Source organism: Arvicola amphibius, chromosome 5 (assembly GCF_903992535.2).
Source record: "Arvicola amphibius chromosome 5, mArvAmp1.2, whole genome shotgun sequence".
Taxonomy (NCBI): Eukaryota; Metazoa; Chordata; class Mammalia; order Rodentia; family Cricetidae; genus Arvicola; species Arvicola amphibius.
Genome location: NC_052051.1, coordinates 88,423,731 through 88,445,232, shown reverse-complemented (window position 1 = coordinate 88,445,232; position 21,502 = coordinate 88,423,731). Strand labels below are relative to the sequence as shown.

Sequence of the window (21,502 nt, the reverse complement as noted above, 5' to 3'; positions counted from 1 at the left end):
CTCAAGTTCAAGGCCAGCCTGGGCTACAGAGTAAATTCAAGGCCAACCTGAGTGCTAGTCACACCTTGTCTAAAAATAAAAAGCAAAAAGCACTTATTTAGCACACACTGGGCTTTAGTTGGATACCCAGGACCACAAACAGTTAACAATATGTACAGCATTATGTTCTGTTTTCAGACCTTTCACTCATTTTCATAGAGCAAACTATTTGTCCTAGATTGTCTTAATACTGCAGGGCCCACAAAGGTGATACACAAAAGCCAGGTAGTCTTGGCAGCCTAATCTCCTTAGCTGCTTGCCACTCTCAGAAATGTATTTGTTTTATTCTATCACTGTTTGTTCCTGATGGGGGCAGTTTTGTGTCCCTACAGACCCTCTTCTCCCATAACTATGATGTGTGTCTCGCTACCCAGGGCCAGTTAAGGGCAGCCTAGAACCTCTGCAGCTCTGATCAGCTTGGAACTCTCTACATAGACCAGGCTGACCTGGAATTTGCAGTGGCTTTTCCTCCTTTGCTTTCTGAGTGTTGGGTACAAGTATATAACAACACATGGCTCACCAATTTTTTTTTGTCTTTATGTGTTTGTGTTTCTGTGTGTGGGTTTGTGCATATGAATGAATGTTGTCCCTAAAGAGACCAGAAGAGGGCACAAGATTCCCCCATCCCGGAGTTACCAAACTCTGGTCCTCTGCAAAAGCAAATGCTTAACTTTAGCATTTGCTAAATGTTAAAGAAAGAAAAGAGAATTCTAGAGTCAACTTTTAAAAACATGGAGGGAGACAGTCTCCTGTGTCCCACCCCCAGGCCCCAGCCTTGGGATCTAGCAGGTGTCATTTCCAAACCCTTTTTTCTCACAAAGAAAAGAACAGAAAAAAACAAAAGACTGATTTAAGATACTTCTGTACAAAGATTATTCTTGATAATCCCAGTACTACAGTACTTTATGGAACTATCCATGTCTCTTAGGACAACTTTCAGAGTGCGATAAGATAAACAGATGTTGGAAGAATAGTGAATCCTTTTGGTATGAGAGTTAAGACCAGAAGCAGAATACCCTACTTGAGCTGAAATGTGGTGGCTCTTTTCTTAGGCTTTTGCTTTTTCTAGCCCTCTCTGCATCCTGCAGCCTCTCAATGATTTTTTTGGCTCCTCACTGCATCTCTCAGTCCCTCATTGCATTCTTCAGCCCCTCCCTGTGTCCTTCCACTCCTCACCTATATTGTGTCCTTCAGCTTCTCACTGTGTCCTCTGGCCCCCTCTGTCAGCCCACTGAGTCCTTCATCCCCCCTACTGTTTTCTTCAGCCCCCTCCCCCCACTGCTTCCTTCAGCCCCCCCCCCCCATTCTATCTTTTAGCCCCTCACTACATTCTTTGCCCCTTCACTGTTTTAGCATATTAACTTGAAGGAGAACTGGAAACTGATAACAAAACTTGTGAGAAATTGAGGTTCTCAGGTTTGTTTCAGGAAAGAGGAGTTCTGCTAAAATAGGACTGTTCCCTGGAATAGGAAGCACCCAACAAGGAACAGCTGACAGACAGCAGGAGTAGACCTGAGCAGCTGTGGTGGGGAATAGAAAGGCCCAACTGGAAGCCCGAAGCCCTTTACTGTTGGGGTGGGGGCAGTGTTACACTGTAGTTGTGTTTTCACTGTTATGTTTCTTTACTCTTCAGTGAGTGTTGATGAAGAGTGGGTCTTGTGGCAGAAGGGCTGCAATTGGCAGGGAGAGCTATGTGGCATCATTACTACATCTTAACCACTCGGTTATGTCATGGGCATGCGCAGTCAGCCTTTCATGGCCTCATTCTGCATTGTTGGCTTCAATCAAGATTAGATCGATATTCCAGACAAAAGCTGCATCTGTATGGAACATATTTTGACTTCTCTTGTCACCTTTCCCTAAACTGTTCAGGGAGGCAACTATTTATATAACATTTGTATAATATTAGGTATTAAAGTCATCTAGAGATGATTTGAAGTGTTTAAGGATGTGTGTAGGTTATACGCAAATTCTACACCATTTTATAGAAGAGAGTCATATTTATAGATACAGGATAGCGAGAGACTTTTTAAAAAGATATATTTTATTTCGTGTGTATGAGTATCTGTCTACATACATGTGTATATGTGTATCATGTGCATGTCTGGTATCTGAGTGTCTACATACATGTATATATGTGAACCACCTGCATGCCTGGTGCCTGCGAAGACCAGAAGAGAGTTCTGATTCCTAGAACTGGAGTTGTAGATGGTTGTGAACCACCATATGGGTACTGAGAACTGAACCCAGGTCCCCCAAAAGAGCAAGAAATGTAATGGTCTGCTCTGTTCCTTTAAGAGTCAAGCCACGCCCACTCCCCCATTCTCTGAGGCAAGGGGATCTTCAGCTTCTAGCCTGAGTCCCTTCCTTTTTTTCTCCCTCTTGAAGAAGCAGCTTCTGTCTGTCCCCACTTCTCCCCTTCCTCCTTTCTCTTTCTCTCTCTCTCTCTCTCTCTCTCTCTCTCTCTCTCTCTCTCTCTCTCTCTCTCTCTCTCTCCCCTTCTCCCCTCTCCCCTTGCCTTCCATAACCCACTAAATAAATATCCAACCTCACTCTGCATGGCGTGCCTATCTATGTCTCTGTTTCTCACCCACTGCATGGCTACCTGCCCAGGACCACCTGCCATCGGAGACCTGTAGCATGGTCTCGTGGTGTGCCTATCTGTTTGTCTCTCTTAATGGGACTCACTGCCCCTTGTGGCTCACTGTAGCCACTTGGGAACTGGGCCATCCCTGCATGGGACTGGCTACTCTCAGGACAGGCTGCCCACTGTCACCACTTGGGGACCTGCAGCATTTCTGCTGCTGCAGCCACTCAGGAATCCACAGCATTTTTACTTAATCCATTACAACAAGTGCTCTTAATTGTGGAACCATCTCTTTGTCCCTGTCTGATTGTCTATCTGTCTGTTTGTTTTGAGACAGGCTCTTAGGTAGTCTGAACTTTCCCTGAGTTACTAATTCTTGTGTTCCCACCTCTAAGATGCTGGAATTACATCTATCACTGCATCTAGGAGCAACAAATCAATAAATGGCTTTCTAATTAGAATCAGTAAATAAAGCTTTCTCTTTGAGAAACCTCAGAAATTGATATAAAAGATTACTGATCTCAGAGTTGTTTTGAGTCATTTTGATTTGTGTTTCTCCCATGGCTAAGTACATTGCTCAGTTCCTTAAGTGTCTTTCCACCATTTGAGATTCTTCTGATGAGAGTTCTCTGTTTAGATCTGTACCGCATTCTTTAATTGGATTATATGGTATTTTGATAATCTAGTTTCTTGAGCTCTTTATATATTTTGTAGATCAGCAAGCACTCTGTCCAATGTGGGGTTGATGAAGATCTTTTCCCATTCTGTGGCTGTCTTTTTCTCTTATTGACCATATCCTTTGCTTTACAGAAGCTTCTCAGTTTCAGGAGGTCCCATTTATTTATTGTTACTCTCAAGAGTCTGTACTACTGATGTAATATTTAGGGATTGGTCTTTTGTACCCATTTATTGAAGGCTACTTCTTCCCACTTTCTCTTCTATCAGGTTCAGGGTGGTTGAATTTATACTGAGGTCTTTGATCCATTTGGACTTGAGTTTGTTGTATGGGGATGAATATGGATCTATTTTCCTTCTTCTACATGTCGCCATCCAGTTATGCCAGCACCATTTGTTGAAGATGCTTTCTCTTTTCCATTGCATAGTTTTGGCTTCTTTGTCAAAAATCAGGTGTTCATAGGTGTGTGGATTTATTTCAGGGTCTTCAGTTCAATTCCATTGATTCACATGTTTGTTTTTATGCCAATACCAAGCTGTTTTTCTTTATTATTATTATTATTTTAGCTCTGTAGTAGAGCTTGAAGTCAGGAATGGTGATACCTCCAGAAGTTCCTTTATTGTACAGGATTGTTTTAGCTATCCTGGATTTTTTGTTCTTTCATATGAAGTTGAGTATAGTTCTTTTGAGGTCTGTGAAGAATTGTGTTGGGCTTTTGATGGGGATTACATTGAATCTGTGGATTGCTTTTGGCAAGTTTGTCATTTTTATTATGCTGATCCTACCTATCCAAGAGCCTGGGAGATTTTTCCATTTTCTGATATCTTCAAGACCAAAAACAGTAATGACAGCCTATGTTGGAAAGGAGGTGGATTAAGGGGAACACTCCTCTACTGCTAGTGGGAATGCAATCTTGTACAGCCATTTTGGAAATCAGCATTATAGTTTCTCAGAAAATTGGGAATCAATCTACCTGAAGACCCAGCAATAACACTCTTGAGCATATACCCAAAGGATGCTCAATTATACCATAAGGATACTTCCTCAGCTATGTTTATAGCAGCATTATTTGTAATAGCCAGAATCTGGAAACAACCTACATGCCCCTCAATCAAAGAATGGATAAAGAAAATATGATGCATTTACACAGTGGAGTATTACTCAGCTGTACAAAAACAATGACATAATGAAATTTGCAGGCAACTGGATGGAACTAGAAAAACTCATCCTGAGTGAGATAACCCAAACCAAAAAGACAAACATGGTATGTACTCACTCATAAGTGGGTACTAGATGTTAAAGCAAAGGATAACCAGACCACAATCCACAGCTCCAGAGAAGTTAGGTAACAAGGAGGACCCTAAGAGGGACACATGGATTGCCCTGGTAAGAGGAAATAGATGAGATCTCCTGGGTAAACTGGGGGTAAGGAGCAGTAAAGGGGAGGAAATGGGGTTTGGGAACATGAGGGAATGGGATGGCCTAGTTGGGGGAGGGATGGAGTGGGAGAGCAATGAAAGAGATTATCTAGATAGAGGGATTATGGGGCTAGGGATAAAACTGTTGCTAGGGAAATTTCCAGGAATCCACAAGGATGACCCCAGCTAAGACTCCTAGCAGCAGTGGAAAGGGTGTCTGATCTGGTCTTCCCCTATAATCACATTGGTGACTAACTGTCATCATAGAACCCTCCTCTGGTAACTAATGGAAGCAGATGCAGAGATCCACATGCAAGACTCAACTCCAGGAGTCCAGTCAAAGAGAGGGAGGAGGGATTATATAAGGAAGGGTGGTGGGTCAAGAGCACAATGGGGAAACCCACAAAGACAGCTGACCCGAACTTGTGAGAAATCGCTGACTCTAGACCTAGGGAGCCTGCATGGGACTGAACTAGGCCCACTGCATGTGGATGACAGTTATGTAGCCTGGTCTGTTTGTGGGACCCCTGGCAGTGGGACCAGGATCTATCTATGGTGCATGAGCTGGCTTTCTGGAGCCCATTCCCTATGGTGGGATGCCTTGCTCAGTTGCGGTGCAGGGGGAAAGAGTCTTAGTCCTGTCTCAATTGAATATGCCAGACTTTCTTGACTACTAATGGGAGATCATACCTTTTCTAAAGAGTGGTTTGGGGGTGGTTTGGGGAAAGTTGAGGTGGGAGTGGGAGGAGGGTAAGTAGGGGGAACTGTGGTTGGTATGTAAAATGATTTCAAAAAATTTTAAAAAAAGATTACTGAGTCAAGACAGAGTAAAATCTTAGTATGGGCTGACCCTGTTCTGTTTGTTGACGACCTATGAGGAAAGAACTAAGTGATAAACCTTGCTGTGGGATGGATCCTTTGCTTAGAAATGCATGGTTTCTGGAGTCCAAATCAAATTCCCTAGCCTAGGTGATAAGTGGACAGCAGTAACAGGCTCAAATGCCATCTTACCTAGGCATTATAAACACATCACAACAAAGCAGCCCTCTGAGTTGACTCAGGTTCCCAGGAATCCTGCAGTACTCAGAAACATCCTGGTTATGTCCTGCTGGGTTGAAAAAGACTATCCCTCGTGAGATGCCTTGAAAGCCAGTCATCTTGAAAGAAGGATACTGACTTAATGTACGCTTGGCACTGCAGACTCTGCTGGATCGGTGCCTTGCTGACCAGCTCAAGAACAAAGAGCCCCAGCTTCAAATTGTTAAACTTGATAATAGTGAAAAAAAATACATATTCAACAGAAGCTATACTTTTAATTTATTTATTCATTTTGTGTACCTGCATATAGGTGCATGTGCATGTGTACATTTGGAAGTCAGAGGCCACCATGGGTGTTGATCCTTGACTGCTTCCTACCCTTTTGTGCTATGTCTCTCTCTCTCTCTATCCTGAGGCTCACTGAGTAGGTTAGGCTAGCTGGCCAGTAAGCCCCAGAGGATATACCCATCTCTTCTTCAATAATGCTGGGATTAGGATTCCAAATCTCCATGCCTGGCTTTTTTTAAAAGTGTGGGTTCTGGGTTTGAACTCAGGTCCTCATGCTTGTAGAACAACCACTTGACCAACTGAGCTCTTTCTCTCCATCCCCAGAAACTGTATTTTAATTTTGACTTTGGGTTTTTTCCTAAGATAATGATATACAGTCAAGTCCTTTTGGTGAGGCTGGGCAGCACCATCAACCCTACCATCACAAAGAAAACAGTCACTACAGTATGCTGAGTTATAGGCACTTGTAAGCCACTGATGTGGGTGCTATAATAAATAAATAAAGCTTGGTCTTTGGTCTTTTATAAGAGCACTAAGTGCTCGTAACTGCTGAGCCATTTCTTAACTGCCTACTGTATTTTGAAGCTATTATGTTGGGTTGCTTCCTTCTGACTATATCCAACATAGGATATCTTAAACTTATAATACTTTTAACACATGATGAATGTATTAGGATATAGCCCATTTGTTGTAAATGGAGGCATATATATTTGATCAGGGCCTCTGGAAATGACTGGCCTGACACTGTCTGCACAGTACCTGCTCTCTGTCGACCCATTGTGTGTCCTTATGTTTGGTAGAAACACGCAATGAACAATGCTTGGTCCCTTGTCATGTCTCAGTTCAGATGACTTGATGCCTCTTGGTAGGAAACCTGGCTGATAAATCTCTTGCCACCATTGTGATTCTGTGTCTAGAAACTCCACAGAAACACTGCCTCTTGACAGGCTGGGGACCATCTGTTGATCTCAGTTATCTTACAGACGAGTGGGGAAGACTCTAGTTATCATTTCAAGAGAAATCCTGGGGTTCTGAGATGCTGCAGTAGTTGACAGGAACATCTAAAAGGGACAGCTTGAACAAATAGCTTAGATAGTTAATTCTGCCATTCATTCACTAACATTAAACCTCTGCTCTTTAACAAGCCCCATTCTAAGCAATGGTGGTTTATTTATGTCAGTCTAGATAGGAAACACAATGACAACAGTAAACATACATGTGTACATGCATGTACATATGTAAACAAATGAGGATGACATCAGAGAGTAATCTGAAATGAACAGGTGTGACAGAGAGAAGCTGAGTGATCCAGGAATGCATCTTCAAGGAATCACATTTAACTAGGGCCTGGGTTGGAAGGAAAAGCCTCCAGCCAGTGCAGAGGGCTAGTGATCCTCCTCATAGGGCTGGGAGAGGTCCAGGAGCAGAAGGATAACTATTGTCATAGGCATCTCGAGGGAAGGGAAAGTGTCGTTGGTTGGGGTCAGGGCAGTTGCATCCTGTCCCAACTGTGTGCTACTGTGCCCTTGCCTGGGCTAACACTTGTGTTTTCTTCTACAGACGACTTTGCAGAAGAAGAGGAGGTGCAGTCCTTCGGTTACAAGAGGTTTGGTGAGTTCTGACAAAGCTTGGTTTCTTTCCCTCACTCAGTCTAGAACTCAATAACAGACTCTTAGTGGTGGTAACATAATAAACTTTGACACAGGTAAACATTTGGGACTTTGAACTCCCATTGTGGTGGAAAGTTGAGCTTTATGTGACAGGTGGATGTACAACTCTGAGGGTGTGTGGAACAAGAGCTGCATCCAAGCAAAGGGAAGCAATGTGATGTTTATGTGTCTGCCGAATACAGACAGCTCAGCTGCCAATCTGTTGGGAAAGGGAAATATGTGGCCAGCAAGGAGCAGAGTCCTTGGAAAGTCCCTCTGATGTATTCACACCAGTTTCTCCATGTCTTGCCTGTTCCTAGGTCTTATGTTTATAAATTTAGTATTAGATGAATGGGAGGGAGACTTCTTCCTGTGTATGTGCGCCACGGAAGTAATGGCCTGAAGAGGTATCTGTGTCTGCACTCCTGGAACCTGAATGGTTACATGGCAGAAACGACAAGCCACTACTGGACCGAAGAGTTTGGAACGGGTTACCTACTGGGCCTTAACTGCCACAAAGTGTCCTTATGATAAGGAGGCACATGATAAATTCGACACTAGAGAGGTGTGTCCCACTGACTGAAGCAAGACTGGAAGGGTGCTTAAGTCAAGGAATTCTGGTAGCTTCTAGATGCTTAAGAAGGCAAGGAAATGATTTCTTCCTCCAGGGCTTCCAGAGTGAGAACAGTCTATTCGACTCCTTTATTTGAGCCAGCTGAAGCTGACTTCAGAGTTTGACCTCCAGGACTGTAAGAGGAGAAATGTGTGGCCTTCAAGCCTCCCTGTTTGTGTCATCTGTTACAGAGCCGCAGGGAATTAGCACTCACCCGCTGTCTCTGCACTGCTGAACTGTGATCTATGCTCTTGTTACAGAGCTTGAGTTTGAGGGTCGCTCTGCCTCAAGCCATGTCCAGCCACCTGTTCTCAATAAGCCAATTAAAAAGAGTCAAACCAAAAGGAAAAAGGAGAAAAATATCTATTCAGTGTAGCCACTTTGGGGACAAAAAGATATAGATAATTCCCCAACCCCTTAAGTCCTCCTCCAGTGTCATGATGTGAGATCAAACTTTAATAGAAGGCCAAGGATATGTGCATCTAAGTAGTCCCAGCCAAAATGTGGTCCCACCCACCTACCCATTATCGTATGAGCTTCTGTCTCATCCTGTAAGGTGATCTGACAAGTTGTTAGAACCATGTGAAGTCTCTTCCTTCTCCCAGCCTGAGATTCCTGGGTGAATTCCCATTTCTTTGGGCTTCATTATCTTAGTAATCTGATAATTGGATACAGAGAGACAGGCAGGCAGGCAGGCAGGCTGGCAGAAAGACACAGAGGCACAGTATGTCCTTAGAATATCTTTATTTCTGCCAGACCTGTTACAAACCCCCACTTTCTGTTTCAGCACTTCCATCTTAAGGTGGACTGTGCCTGTGCCTGCAACAATATAATAAACAAAATGCAAACAGAAACTAAGATCAGAACATGTTTAGTTAGTGCCAGGTGCCCATGCATAAGAACCAGTTTTCATGGCCTCTTGGCTTTTAGGAGATTGACACAGGCAACTCCATCTTGTCAGTATGATACAGGATTTCTCCGTGAAGCTTAGACTGGTCTCAAACTGAAATCCTGCTTCTGCATCCCAAGTGCTGAGTTTTCACACAAGCGCTGCTTTGTCCAGCACAACTTCATTTAGATTTGCCAGAACCTCAAGGGAAGAAATGTGTGATGTGAGCGGTACCCTGTTCCAGCAGCCATAGGGAACTAACATTCACCCCCCCACACACCTCCTCAGCTCCACGTGGACCCAGCTTCTCAGGCTCTTCAGTGTCTGAAAACCATCAGTAAAGCATTGCTGTTCCAACCACAGTTCAAGGGAATGAAGGGAACGGCTTGTTTTTGTGCCTTGGTCCTAAAAATTAGAGAAGGATGGGTGGGGTGGAGGGGGAGAATATGAATATAAAGAACCTAAATCTACTTCCTACTACTTGAAACATCTTGGCTGGACTTTGGTTAAAGTTAACAGTCCCCAGCTGCTTTGGCTCCATAATTGTTGTAGTATTTTTTTTTTCTGTCTGGAACCAACATTTCTGTGTTTCTTTTGGGGGAAAGAAATGGGGCTTTACTATGGTTATTCAGCCACACGAGGCCCATAATTTTCAACTCATGCTTTGTCAGAGCAACCTGAATCCCAGCTTTCCCTACCTCCTCCACATAGCAACAGATTTCTGGGTCCATACTGTGTGTTATTCTGATTCCCTTTGGAAAGAGTCACTAAGAAGAATGGTAGTAGAATTGAAGATGAAACTGAGAATTACAAAGGGACACAAAAACACATATTGGTATGGCTGTATGTTTTGGAAATCAGTAGACGTGTAAAGAACTGAAAGATATTTTTAGATGATCTCTTATAACCCAGGCTGTCCTCACACTTGCCATATAGTCTAGTGTGTCGTCTTGCCTCAGTCTAACAAGTGTTGGGGTTAACACATGTGTGCCAACATGGCTGACTGAGGAAACATTTCTTTAAAAGCAGTGATCAAATTGGGTGTATACCTGTTGCATACCTGTAATTCTAATAGTTCCCGAGGATGAGCCAGAAGTTCATGGCCTGCCTGGACAGCTTAGTAAGACCTTGCCTCTGTGTATAAAACCTGAAAAAGGTGTGGGGATGCAGGTCAGGGTAGGGGCGCTTGAGTAGCAGAGTGAAGACCTGGTTCATTCCGAGTTCTACAGAATCAATACATTAAATCAACAAGCCAGAAATGAAGGTTACAGAATCAAAAGGGTGACACAGAAAACATTCAGTTAATTTTATGATCGCATTATTAGTCCAGTGGGTGGGAAGCTGGTGCAAAAATAAAAATTAGCACATTTTGAAAAAGATTTTAATTTATGGGGCTAAATTATACATGGGGATTGCCAACTGGTGACTCAGAGTCTCCTCATATAATGAACTGATAACTGTCCAGAGAGCATAAACAGAGAAGGAAGAGAATGAATGGTACCAAGCATCTCAGAAAGAAAATTAGGCTGATGCGATTCTGAAAAACCATGGGGTTCCTGAGCCTGGCATGGTGGCACATGCCTATTATCCCAGTACTGGGGAGGTGGAGGCAGTATCTCAAGGTATCTAAAGGTCATCCTCAGCTACATACTGAGTTTCAGGCCTGTTCCCTAAGACCCTATCTCAAAACCAATCAACTAACAAAAGGAAAAGGAAGGGAATTCTGCTGGTGGGAGGCTGGGCTGTGTTTCTAAGCAAAGAGATACCTTCTTTCACAGGGCTGGGATAGAAATCTGCCCTTCCTTCTGCAGATGCGGGAGGTGAGATGAGGATAGAATGAGTTCCTGGTCAAATGAGTTAACTGGATCTGGGGTTAGAAGATAAGTTTGTTTTTTTTTTTTTAATATTTATTTATTTATTTATTTATTTATTATGTATACAATATTCTGTCTGTGTGTATGCCTGCACACCAGAAGAGGGCACCAGACCCATTACAGATGGTTGTGAGCCACCATGTGGTTGCTGGGAATCGAACTCAGGACCTTTGGAAGAGCAGGCAATGCTCTTAACCTCTGAGCCATCTCTCCAGCCCCAGAAGATAAGTTTTCTATTTGACTAGTGTCCGGGGATAGGCTCTTACATTAGGTTGAGGTGACCTTTCAACTTCTGTGCCTGGGAAGGGCACCCTTAGCTTGGAACCAAAATGTGGGCCTAACATCACTATCTAGGCCTACTGGGGAGGCCTGGGTGCTTTTATAGGTCCTAGCACTCTGGCCAAATTCTTAAGGTCAGTAGGTTTTCAGCCAGTTCCTGACTCAAACAGAGCCACAGAGCCTATCCCTTCAGGTGTGAGCAAGCCTGAACCCTTTCAGTCAGTTGTTGGTAGTCTAAAAAGTAGAAGGTGTCTATAGGTGGAACAGTCTGATGGACCTTGCCCCTGGTGACTCTCCTTACTGGGAATCAGTTGGTGACACTTATGAGCCTCACCATCCACCCTCATTCCATAAGCTGTTGACTCCAGCAAGGTAAAGTAGTCTAACATGCTGGACTTTGGTGCAATGAGCGGGATCCTAGGTAGAAAGGGGCTGGGTAGGCACTGTGCTGTGGAAACAGGAGCTGTGGTGTCACCTACTAGAAATTTGGGGCTGCAGCACTCTTGGCATTTTTGTATAGTCACTTCAGAATATCCAAGTGTGAAACCTCATTCCTAAGGGGTTGGGAAAGGTATGACTTGCCTCTAAACATGGCTGTTTTGTTGGCTTTTATTTTTGCAAAAGGAAGCTGAATACTATAGGAGTTTTGTTATTGTTTAATTTTAGAGATTTTTATATGTACAAATAGAATAAAAACAACTTGAATTTGACATGCAGATGAGCCAGGGTTAATTATCCTTAGAACAAAGGGGTCATTGTTAGAGCAAATCATCACTGAGTAGGCTTTTCCTAAGTTATTCATCATAGTATTTCAGAACCATTTGCTGGACAAGGTCAAGGTTATTTATATCATAATATTGGTCATTTTCCAGATTTAGCACAGATTATAATAAGGAAGAAAATGTCTGATCTAGTATATACTAAATTAATTTTTTATAGTCATTTATTTTCATTTAGAGACTAATTATTACATTTTAGTCTCAACTAGGTCTGTTTTCCTTTATGTATGTCAAAGTCATTTAACCCCATTCTGAGAGTTCTGAAAGGTGTCTAAAAATGAGATAGGGTGAAGCCTGATGATTGTGCCACTAATTTGTTCCACAACATAAACTTTCAACAATGGGAATCCTTGAGGAGTTAATGAAATGGACATTCTCAGATTTTAATCAGGCTTTGTGGGTCAACATCTCTTGGCCTCAGTCTGCAAAGCTAATTGAGGTATAACTATGGTTACAACTTGACAGAGGGCCTTTCTTGAGACATGAGGTACCAATCTATTGTTGTGCATGTGTGCCTGCATGCAGTGTAAAGTGTGGTGTGTGCAGTAGACATGTGTGTACACAGAGTCTCATTGTATAGTCCAGGTTGGGGCTCTTCCTGCCTTGGTCTCCTATTTGCGGTCATTACAGGAATACATTGTTACTTCTGGGTCTGTCTATTTTTATTTTCTTTGCATAGAATATCCTATTTCCTCTAATGATATCTTTTTATTTATTTCCTATTCCTATTATTTATTCTATTGTTGACCGAGGTTTTCTGTCCCTCCCGGCACTTGTCCTGCCTGATTCCCACAGTTGTTAAGTCCCAAAGAAATCACACAGAGGTCTACATTAGTTAAAAACTGATAGGCATAGTAGCTCAGACTTCTTTTTAACTCTTATAACTTATATTAGCCCATTATTTCTTGCCTATGTTAGCCACGTGGCTCTGTACCTTATTTGGTGCGGTAGTCACATATTGCTTCTTCTCTGGTTAGGTCACAACTACAGACTAGAACTTCCTTCTTCCTAAAATTCTCCTGTTCTCATTGACCCGCCTATACTTCCTCCCTGGCTACTGACCAATCAGCGTTTTATTAAAATACAATTGACAGGGTACAGACCATTGACCCACAGCACTTTGCCTCCTTTTATTTTTTTAAGGAACAAGAACTCTGAAACTAATATCCTTTGTTTAGCTTTTCTCCTGACCATTATCCATAACAACTTGTAAGCAACATTCTAAACAAAGGAAAATACCCATAGTACATTTTTTGGGAATGTGGGCATAGTTTACCAGGTTACTTCCTGTGCTTAGGGCACTGATAATCTTATGGGGATCTAAAGAAAATGTAGAATTATGATTAAGTCTTAACTGGAGTATCCTGTGAGGCTTGATCATCTAGGCAGCAGTCTTGAATCTGTTCTGGATATAGAACTCAGACATCTGGGCGGTGGTCTTCCTTAATCAAACCTGATTTTTGTTTTTGTTTTTGTTTTTGTTTTTTCGAGACAGGGTTTCTCTGCAGCTTTTAGAGCCTGTCCTGAAGCTAACTCTTGTAGACCAGGCTGGTCTTGAACTCACAGAGATCCTCCTGCCTCTGCCTCCCGAGTGCTGGGATTAAAGGCCTGCGCCACCACTGCCCGGCAAACCTGATTTTTCTTAACTCAGAATAAATCCATAGCCTCTCATTTTCTGTGGAAACAAAAGCAAAATCTCTTCTCCAAAGTAACATATCTTTTGACTTCAATTTTGAAGTCAAGGCATTTATAAAATATTTGTTTTATTAATCCAGCAGCATTTATATTAAATGACTCTTAGCAGCTGTTGCTCCTTCCTCAGCATTCCAACAATTCAAGGAGAACATAATAACTTACAGTATCCAGACTCTTTGTATATTTTTCATCTTTACATGGCTTTATTCTAACCTTTATTTCTGTGATTTTTATTTTTAATTTTTGACTTTTTTAGACAGGGTTTCTCCATGTATCTTTGGCTGTCCTGGAACTCACTCTGTAAACCAGGCTGTCCTTGAACTCACAGAGATCTGCCTGACTCTTTCTCCCAAGTGCTGGGATTAAAGGTGTGTGCCACCACACCTTGAATTCAGAGAGGTCTGCCTGCCTCTGTCTCCCAAGTGCTGTGATTAAAGGTGTATGCACCACACCCAACTACTCTCTTTATTTCTTTTTTAATTTGAAGGACTTTAATCTTTTTCTTTTCTCTCCCAAGCCTGTATATATTTTTAACATACTGTAAACCATTTAGAGGTTTTTGTCTTTGAATCTCTCTTTACTGTATATCTCTCTTTTTCTGACCACATGAGTCTTTAATTTGCTAGGCAATATGGCTAGGATTAAAGCAGTGGCTTTGATCCTTTTCAGCCCATTCTTTAGCTTTCAGCCTCATGGCGGAGGTACCAGCTAGAGCCATGTTTATTACCACAGCTCTAGGTGTTTTAAAGTCCCTGCCACCACCAAAGAGCATACAGTCAGCTTTTCATCAACACCATTAAGTACTTCGTGTGACAGGAGCTCTTAAAAGAGCTGCATGGTTTTGCAGCTAATGCTGAGTCAGGAAGCCTCTCTTAAATGAGAGCGCTTGCCTCTAGCAAGCAGAGTCCACCCGAGAAAATGCTACTATCAATAAACTGTGCTTAACTCTATTATTTTATGCCTAGAATTACTGCCCAAGCTCTCTCAGGCTTTTTGTGGATACAGTTGTCCACGTGGGTGCCATTTGTTGACTGAGTTTTCCATCCCAATACTCTATTTTAAATAAAAAGTCATATATGAAAGGGCTGGGGATGTAGTTTAGTGGTAAAAAACTTGCCTAAGTGTCATTTGCCAAGTCCTAGAGTTCAGTTCCCAACACCACCAAACAGTAATTACAGAAACAAAGAAAACCTTCCCATGACTCTGGAATCCCTTATTATCCTACTGGTGTCTCCCTGGTTGTCATAGATGCACCCCCACCCCCCCATCCCCCACCCCCACTTCACCAAACCTACTTGGCACCTGTCTGTGTTGGGAGATCAGCAGACCAAAGAAATCTTATTGATTGCTTGCAGTAGGTTCATCGTGTTACTTTTGGATGGTGACCCGATTTGGTAATAGATGTCCATATTGGAATGATGCAGGAACAAGAGCTACATGGTTCGGCTTATGTGAGCAAGGGCAGATTTAAGGTTTATATTGAGTAGTGTGGGCAGCTGGAAACATTTACTGTTTGTTTTTTTTGCCTCATTTTTTTATTAAAGATTTCCATCTCCTTCCCTCCTCCTCCCCCTTCCCTCCCCTCCCTTCCACCCATACCCCCACTCCACCCCTCTCCAAGACAAAGAGCCATCAGGGTTCCCTTCACTATGTTAAGTCCAAGGTCCTCCCAGCTCCCCCTAAGTCCAGGAAGGTGAGCAACCAAACTGACAAGGCTAACAGTGAGCCTGTCCATGCTGTAGAGTTCATGTTCATTGCTGTTGTCCTTGGTTTCTCAGTCCTCCTCCACCGTCAGCCACATTCAGAGAGTCCCGTTTGGTCCCCTGTTCCATCAGTCCCATTCCAACTGGACTTGGTGGTCTCCCGTTAGATCTGTCCCACCCTCTCAATGGGTAAACACACTCCTCATGGTCCTGACTTCCTTGCTCATGATCTCCCTCCTTTTGCTCCTCATCAGGACCTTGGGAGCTCAGTCCGGTGCTCCTATGTGGGGCTCTGACATTTTCTCCATCCAATGCCAGGTGAAGGTTCTATGGTGATATGCAAGATATTCATGAGTATGACAATAGGATCTGTACATTTCTGGCACCCTCTCCTCAGCTGCCCAAGGACCTAGCTGGGGCCGTCTTCCTGGACACCTGGGAACCCCTCTAGAGTCAAGTCTCTGCCAACCCTAGAATGGCTCCCTTAAGTAAGATATATAATTCCTTGTTCCCATATCCACCCTTCCTATATTCCAACCATCCTATTCCCCCAAGCTCTTCCCATCCTCCACTTCACACTTTTCTCTCCCCAACCCCCCCTCCCCCCATCTCACCCCACCCCCATGTTCCCATTTTTTGTCCGGCAATCTTATCTACTTCCAGTATCCAGGAGGATGACTATATGTTTTTCTTTGGGTTCACCTTCTTATATAGCTTCTCTAGGATCATTTATGAATTATAGGCTTGATGTCCTTTATTTATGGCTAGAACCCAATTATGAGTAAGTACATCCCATGTTCATCTTTTTGGGCCTGGGTTACCTCACTCAGGATGGTGTTTTCTCTTTCCATCGATTTGCATGCAAAATTCAAGATGTCATTGTTTTTTACCACCGAGTAGTACTGTAATATGTATATATTCCACACTTTCTTCATCCATTCTTCCACTGAAGGGCATCTAGGTTGTTTCCAGGTTCTGGCTATTACAAATAATGCTGCTATAAACATAGTTGAACAGATGCTTTTGTAATATGATTGGGCATCTCTTGGGTAAATTCCCAAGAGTGGGATTGCTGGGTCCTGGGGTAGGTTGATCCCAAATTTCCTGAGAAACCTCCACACTGCTTTCCAAAGCAGTTGCACAAGTTTGCATTCCCACCAGCAATGGATGAGTGTACCCCTTACTCCACATCCTCTCCAGCAAAGGCTATCATTGGTGTTTTTGATTTTAGCCATTCTGACAGGTGTAAGATGGTATCTCAACGTTGTTTTGATTTGCATTTCCCTGATTGCTAAGGAGGTTGAGCATGCCCTTAAGTGTCTTTTGGCCATTCGAACTTCTGTTGAGAATTCTCTGTTCAGTTCAGTGCCCCATTTTTTAATTGGGTTAATTAGCATTTTAAAGTCTAGTCTCTTGAGTTCCTTATATATTTTGGAGATCAGACCTTTGTCTGTTGCGGGGTTGGTGAAGATCTTTTCCCAGTCAGTGGGCTGCCTTTTTGTCTTAGAGACAGTGTACTTTGCTTTACAGAAGCTGCTCAGCTTCAGGAGGTCCCATTTATTCAATGTTGCCCTTAATGTCTGTGCTGCTGGGGCTATACGTAGGAAACGGTCTCCTGTGCCCAAATGTTGTAGAGTACTTCCCACTTTCTCCTCTAACAGGTTCAGTGTGTTCAGATTGATATTGAGGTCTTTAATCTATTTGGACTTGAGTTTTGTGCATGGTGATAGACACGGATCTACTTTCATTCTTCTACAGGTTGACATCCAGTTATGCCAGCACCATTTGTTGAAGATGCTTTCTTTCTTCCATTGTGTGCTTTTAGCTCCTTTATCAAAAATCAGGTGTTCATAGGTTTGTGGGTTAAGATCTGGGTCTTCTATTCGATTCCATTGGTCGACTTCTCTGTTTTTATGCCAATACCAAGCTGTTTTCAATACTGTAGCTCTGTAATAGAGTTTGAAGTCAGGGATGGTATTGCCTCCAGAAGTCCTTTTATTGTATAAGATTTTTTTGGCTATCCTGGGTTTCTTGTTCTTCCATATAAAGATTGATTATTGTCCTCTCAAGATCTGTGAAGAATTTTGATGGGATCTTTAAGGGGATTGCATTAAATCTATAGATTGCCTTTGGTAGTATTGCCATTTTTACTATGTTGATCCTCCCAATCCAAGAGCAAGGGAGATCCTTCCATTTTCTGGTATCCTCTTCAGTTTCTTTCTTCAAAGACTTAAAGTTCTTGTCAAATAGGTCTTTCACTTCCTTGGTTAGAGTTACCCCAAGATATTTTATGGTATTTGTGGCTATCGTGAAAGGTGAAGCTTCTCTGATTTCTTTCTCTGCTTCCTTATCCTTTGTATATAGGAGGGCGACTGATTTTTTGGAGTTGATCTTGTATCCTGCCATGATACTAAAGGAGTTTGTCAGCTGCAGGAGTTCTTTGGTGGAGTTTTTGGGGTCGCTGATGTACACTATCATATCATCTGCAAATAACGAAAGTTTAACTTCTTCCTTTCCAATTCGAATCCCCTTGATCCCCTTGTTTTGTCTTATTGCTATTCCTAGAACTTCAAGCACTATATTGAAGAGATAAGGAGAGAGTGGACAGCCTTGTCGCGTTCCTGAATTTAGTGGGATGGACTTGAGTTTCTCTCCGTTTAATATGATGTTAGCTGTCAGCTTGCTGTAAATAGCCTTTATTATATTTAGGAATGACCCTTGTATCCCTAATCTCTCCAAGACCTTTATCATAAAGGGGTGCTGAATTTTGTCAAATGCTTTTTCTGCATCTAATGAGATGATCATATGGTTTTTATCCTTCAGTTTATTTATATGATGGATTACATTGATAGATTTTCGTATGTTGAACCAGCCCTGCATCTCTGGGATGAAGCCTACTTGATCATAGTGGATAATTTTTCTAATGTGTTCTTGGATTCTGTTTGCCAGTATTTTATTGAGAATTTTTGCATCGATATTCATGAGTGAGATTGGCCTGTAATTCTCTTTCTTGGTTAAGTCTTTGTGTGGTTTAGGTATCAGGGTAATTGTAGCTTCATAAAAGGAATTTGGCAATGACTGTTCTGTTTCTATATTATGAAATACCTTAAGGAGTATAGGTATTAGGTCTTCTTGGAAGTTCTGGTAGAATTCTGCATTGAACCCATCAGGTCCTGGGCTCTTTTTGGTAGGGAGGTTTCTGATAACAGTTTCCAATTCTTCGCGACTAACAGGACTATTTAGAGCATTTACCTGGTCCTGGTTTAACTTTGGTATATGGTACTTATCTTAAAAAGTGTCCATTTCTTTTACATTTTCCAATTTTGTGGCATACAGGCTTTTGTAGTAAGATCTAATGATTCTCTGAATTTCCTCTGTGTCTGTGGTTATGTCCCCTTTTTCATTTCTGATCTTATTAATTTGTGTGTTCTCTCTCTGCTGTTTGATTAGTTTGGCTAGGGGTTTGTCAATCTTGTTGATTTTCTTCAAGAACCAGCTTTTTGTTTCATTGATTCTTTGGATTGTTTTCTGTGTTTCTATTTAGTTGATTTCTGCCCTCAGTTTGATAATTTCCAGTCTTCTACTCCTCCTAGGTGAGTCTGCTTCTTTCTTTTCTAAAGCTTTCAGGTGTGCTGTTAAGTCTCCAATGTGTGCTTTCTCCGTTTTTTGAAGTGGGCACTTGTGCTATGAATTTTCCTCTTAGCACTGCTTTCATAGTGTCCCATAAGTTTGAGTATGTTGTGTCTTTATTTTCATTAAATTCAAGAAAGTCTTTCATTTCTTTCTTTATTTCTTCCTTGACCCAGCTGTGGTTCAGTAGTTGACTGTTCAGTTTCCATGAGTTTGTAGGCTTTCTGGGGATAGCATTGTTGTTGAATTCTAATTTTAATCCATCGTGATCCGATAAGATGCAGGTGGTTACTAATATGTTTTTGTAACTTTGGAAGTTTGCTTTGTTACCGAGTATGTGGTCAATTTTCGAAAAGGTTCCATGAGCCGCAGAGAAGAAGGTATATTCTTTCCTGTTTGGGTGGAATGTTCTATAGATGTCTGTTAAGTCCATTTGGTTCATTACCTCTATTAAGTCTCTTAATTCTCTGTTAGGTTTCTGTCGAATTGACCTGTCCATTGGTGAAAGAGGAGTGTTGAAGTCTCCCACTATCAGTGTGTTTAGTTTGATGGCTGTCTTGAGTTCTAGTAATGTTTCTTTTATATAAGTGGGTGCTTTTGTATTATGGGCATAGATATTCACGATTGAGACTTCATTCTGATAGACTTTTCCTGTAATGAGTATAAAGTGTCCCTTTCCATCTCTTCTGATTGATTTTAGTTTGAAGTCAACTTTGTTAGAAATTAGTATGGCCACACCGGCTTGTTTCTTAGGTCCATTTGCTTGATAAACCTTTTCCCAACCCTTTACTCTGAGTAGATGTCTGTCTTTGTGGTTGAGGTGTGTTTCTTGTAAACAGCAGAATGTTGGATCCTGTTTTCGTATCCAGTCTCTTAGCCTGTGCCTTTTTATAGGTGAATTGAGTCCATTGATATTAAGTGATATTAATGACCAGTGGACGTTAACTCCGGTTGTCATTTTTTATTTGGTAGTAGAGATTGTGTGTTTCCTTTCTTTGAGATGTGCTGGTGAAGGGTTGCTAGATGCCTGAGTTATTGTGGGCATTGTTGGACTCCTTTGTTTGTGAATTTCCTTCTATTACTTTCTGTAAGGCTGGATTTGTGGCTATGTATTGTTTAAATTTGTTTTTATCCTGGAATATTTTGTTTTCTCCATTTATAGTGAATGAAAGCTTGGCTGGGTATAGTAATCTGGGCTTGCATCCATGGTCTCTTAGTTTCTGCAAAACATCTATCCAGGACCTTCTGGCTTTCATGGTTTCCATAGAGAAGTCAGGTGTTAGTCTGATACGTTTACCTTTATATGTTACTTGACCTTTTTCCTTTGCAGTTCTTAATATTCTTTCTTTATTCTGTATGTTTTGTGTTTTGATTATAATATGGCGAGGGGATTTTTTTTTTTTTGATCCAGTCTATTTGGTGTTCTGTAAGCTTCTTAAACCTTAATAGGAATATCTTTTTTTAGGTTTGGGAAGTTTTCTTCTATAATTTTATTAAATATATTTTCTGGACCATTGAGCTGTATTTCTTCTCCTTCTTCTACGCCTATTATTCTTAGGTTTGGTCTTTTTATTGTGTCCCAGATTTCCTGAATGTTTTGTGATGAGAATTTGTTGGATTTGCTGTTTTCTTTGATCAGTGCATTTATTTTCTCTATGGTATCTTCAGAATCTGAGATTCTTTCTTCTATCTCTTGTATTCTGTTGGTTATGATTGTTTCTGTAGTCTGTGTTCGTTTACATAGATTTTCCATATCCAGCTGGCCCTCGGGTTGTGTTTTCTTCCTTGCCTCCATTTCAGTTTTCAAGTTTTGCACTGTTTCCATTATCTGTTTGATTGTTTTTTCTTGGTTTCCTAGGATATCATTTACGTATTTACTCAATTCTTCAAACTTTTTGTAATTCTTCTTGTCCATTTCCTTAAGGGAGTTTTTCACCTCCTGTTTAAGGGACTCTATTACTTTCATAAAGTCCATTTTTTCTACTTCTTCTTGATTAGTGTGTTCAAGTCCTCCTGTTATAAGTTCGCTGGGTTCTAGTGCTTTCATGTTGTTTTTCAAATTGTTGGAGGAATTCTTGCATTGGCGCCTGCCCATTTGTTCCTCTGAATAATCCCCTTTGGGTCTTCTTTTAGAAGTTCAATTCACCCCAATGGATTAAATTCACTCACCCCAATGAATGATGGATCCTCTGGCAGACTGTCAGGTCTCCTTGCAGGCCAAGCAGCTCACTGACAAAGGGCCTACCTTGCTGCAGGCAGGCTAATGAAGGAGGGGACCTCCCACCCACCTGGGTGCACTTAATTCCAGGTCCCCAGCACCCAAACAGGCTGAGCTGTGGGATTTT

General features: G+C 41.8%; 1 protein-coding gene across 1 annotated transcript in view; it reads left to right on the top strand.

The window, feature by feature from the left end:
- The window catches only part of Colec12 (collectin subfamily member 12), a 214,085-nt gene that overhangs the window by 10,303 nt on the left and 182,280 nt on the right, over positions 1 to 21,502 (top strand). Inside the window, exon 2 of the mRNA XM_038330579.1 lies at positions 7,607 to 7,657. Coding sequence (XP_038186507.1) covers positions 7,607 to 7,657 — 51 coding nt within the window. The remainder of the gene's footprint in view (positions 1 to 7,606; positions 7,658 to 21,502) is intronic.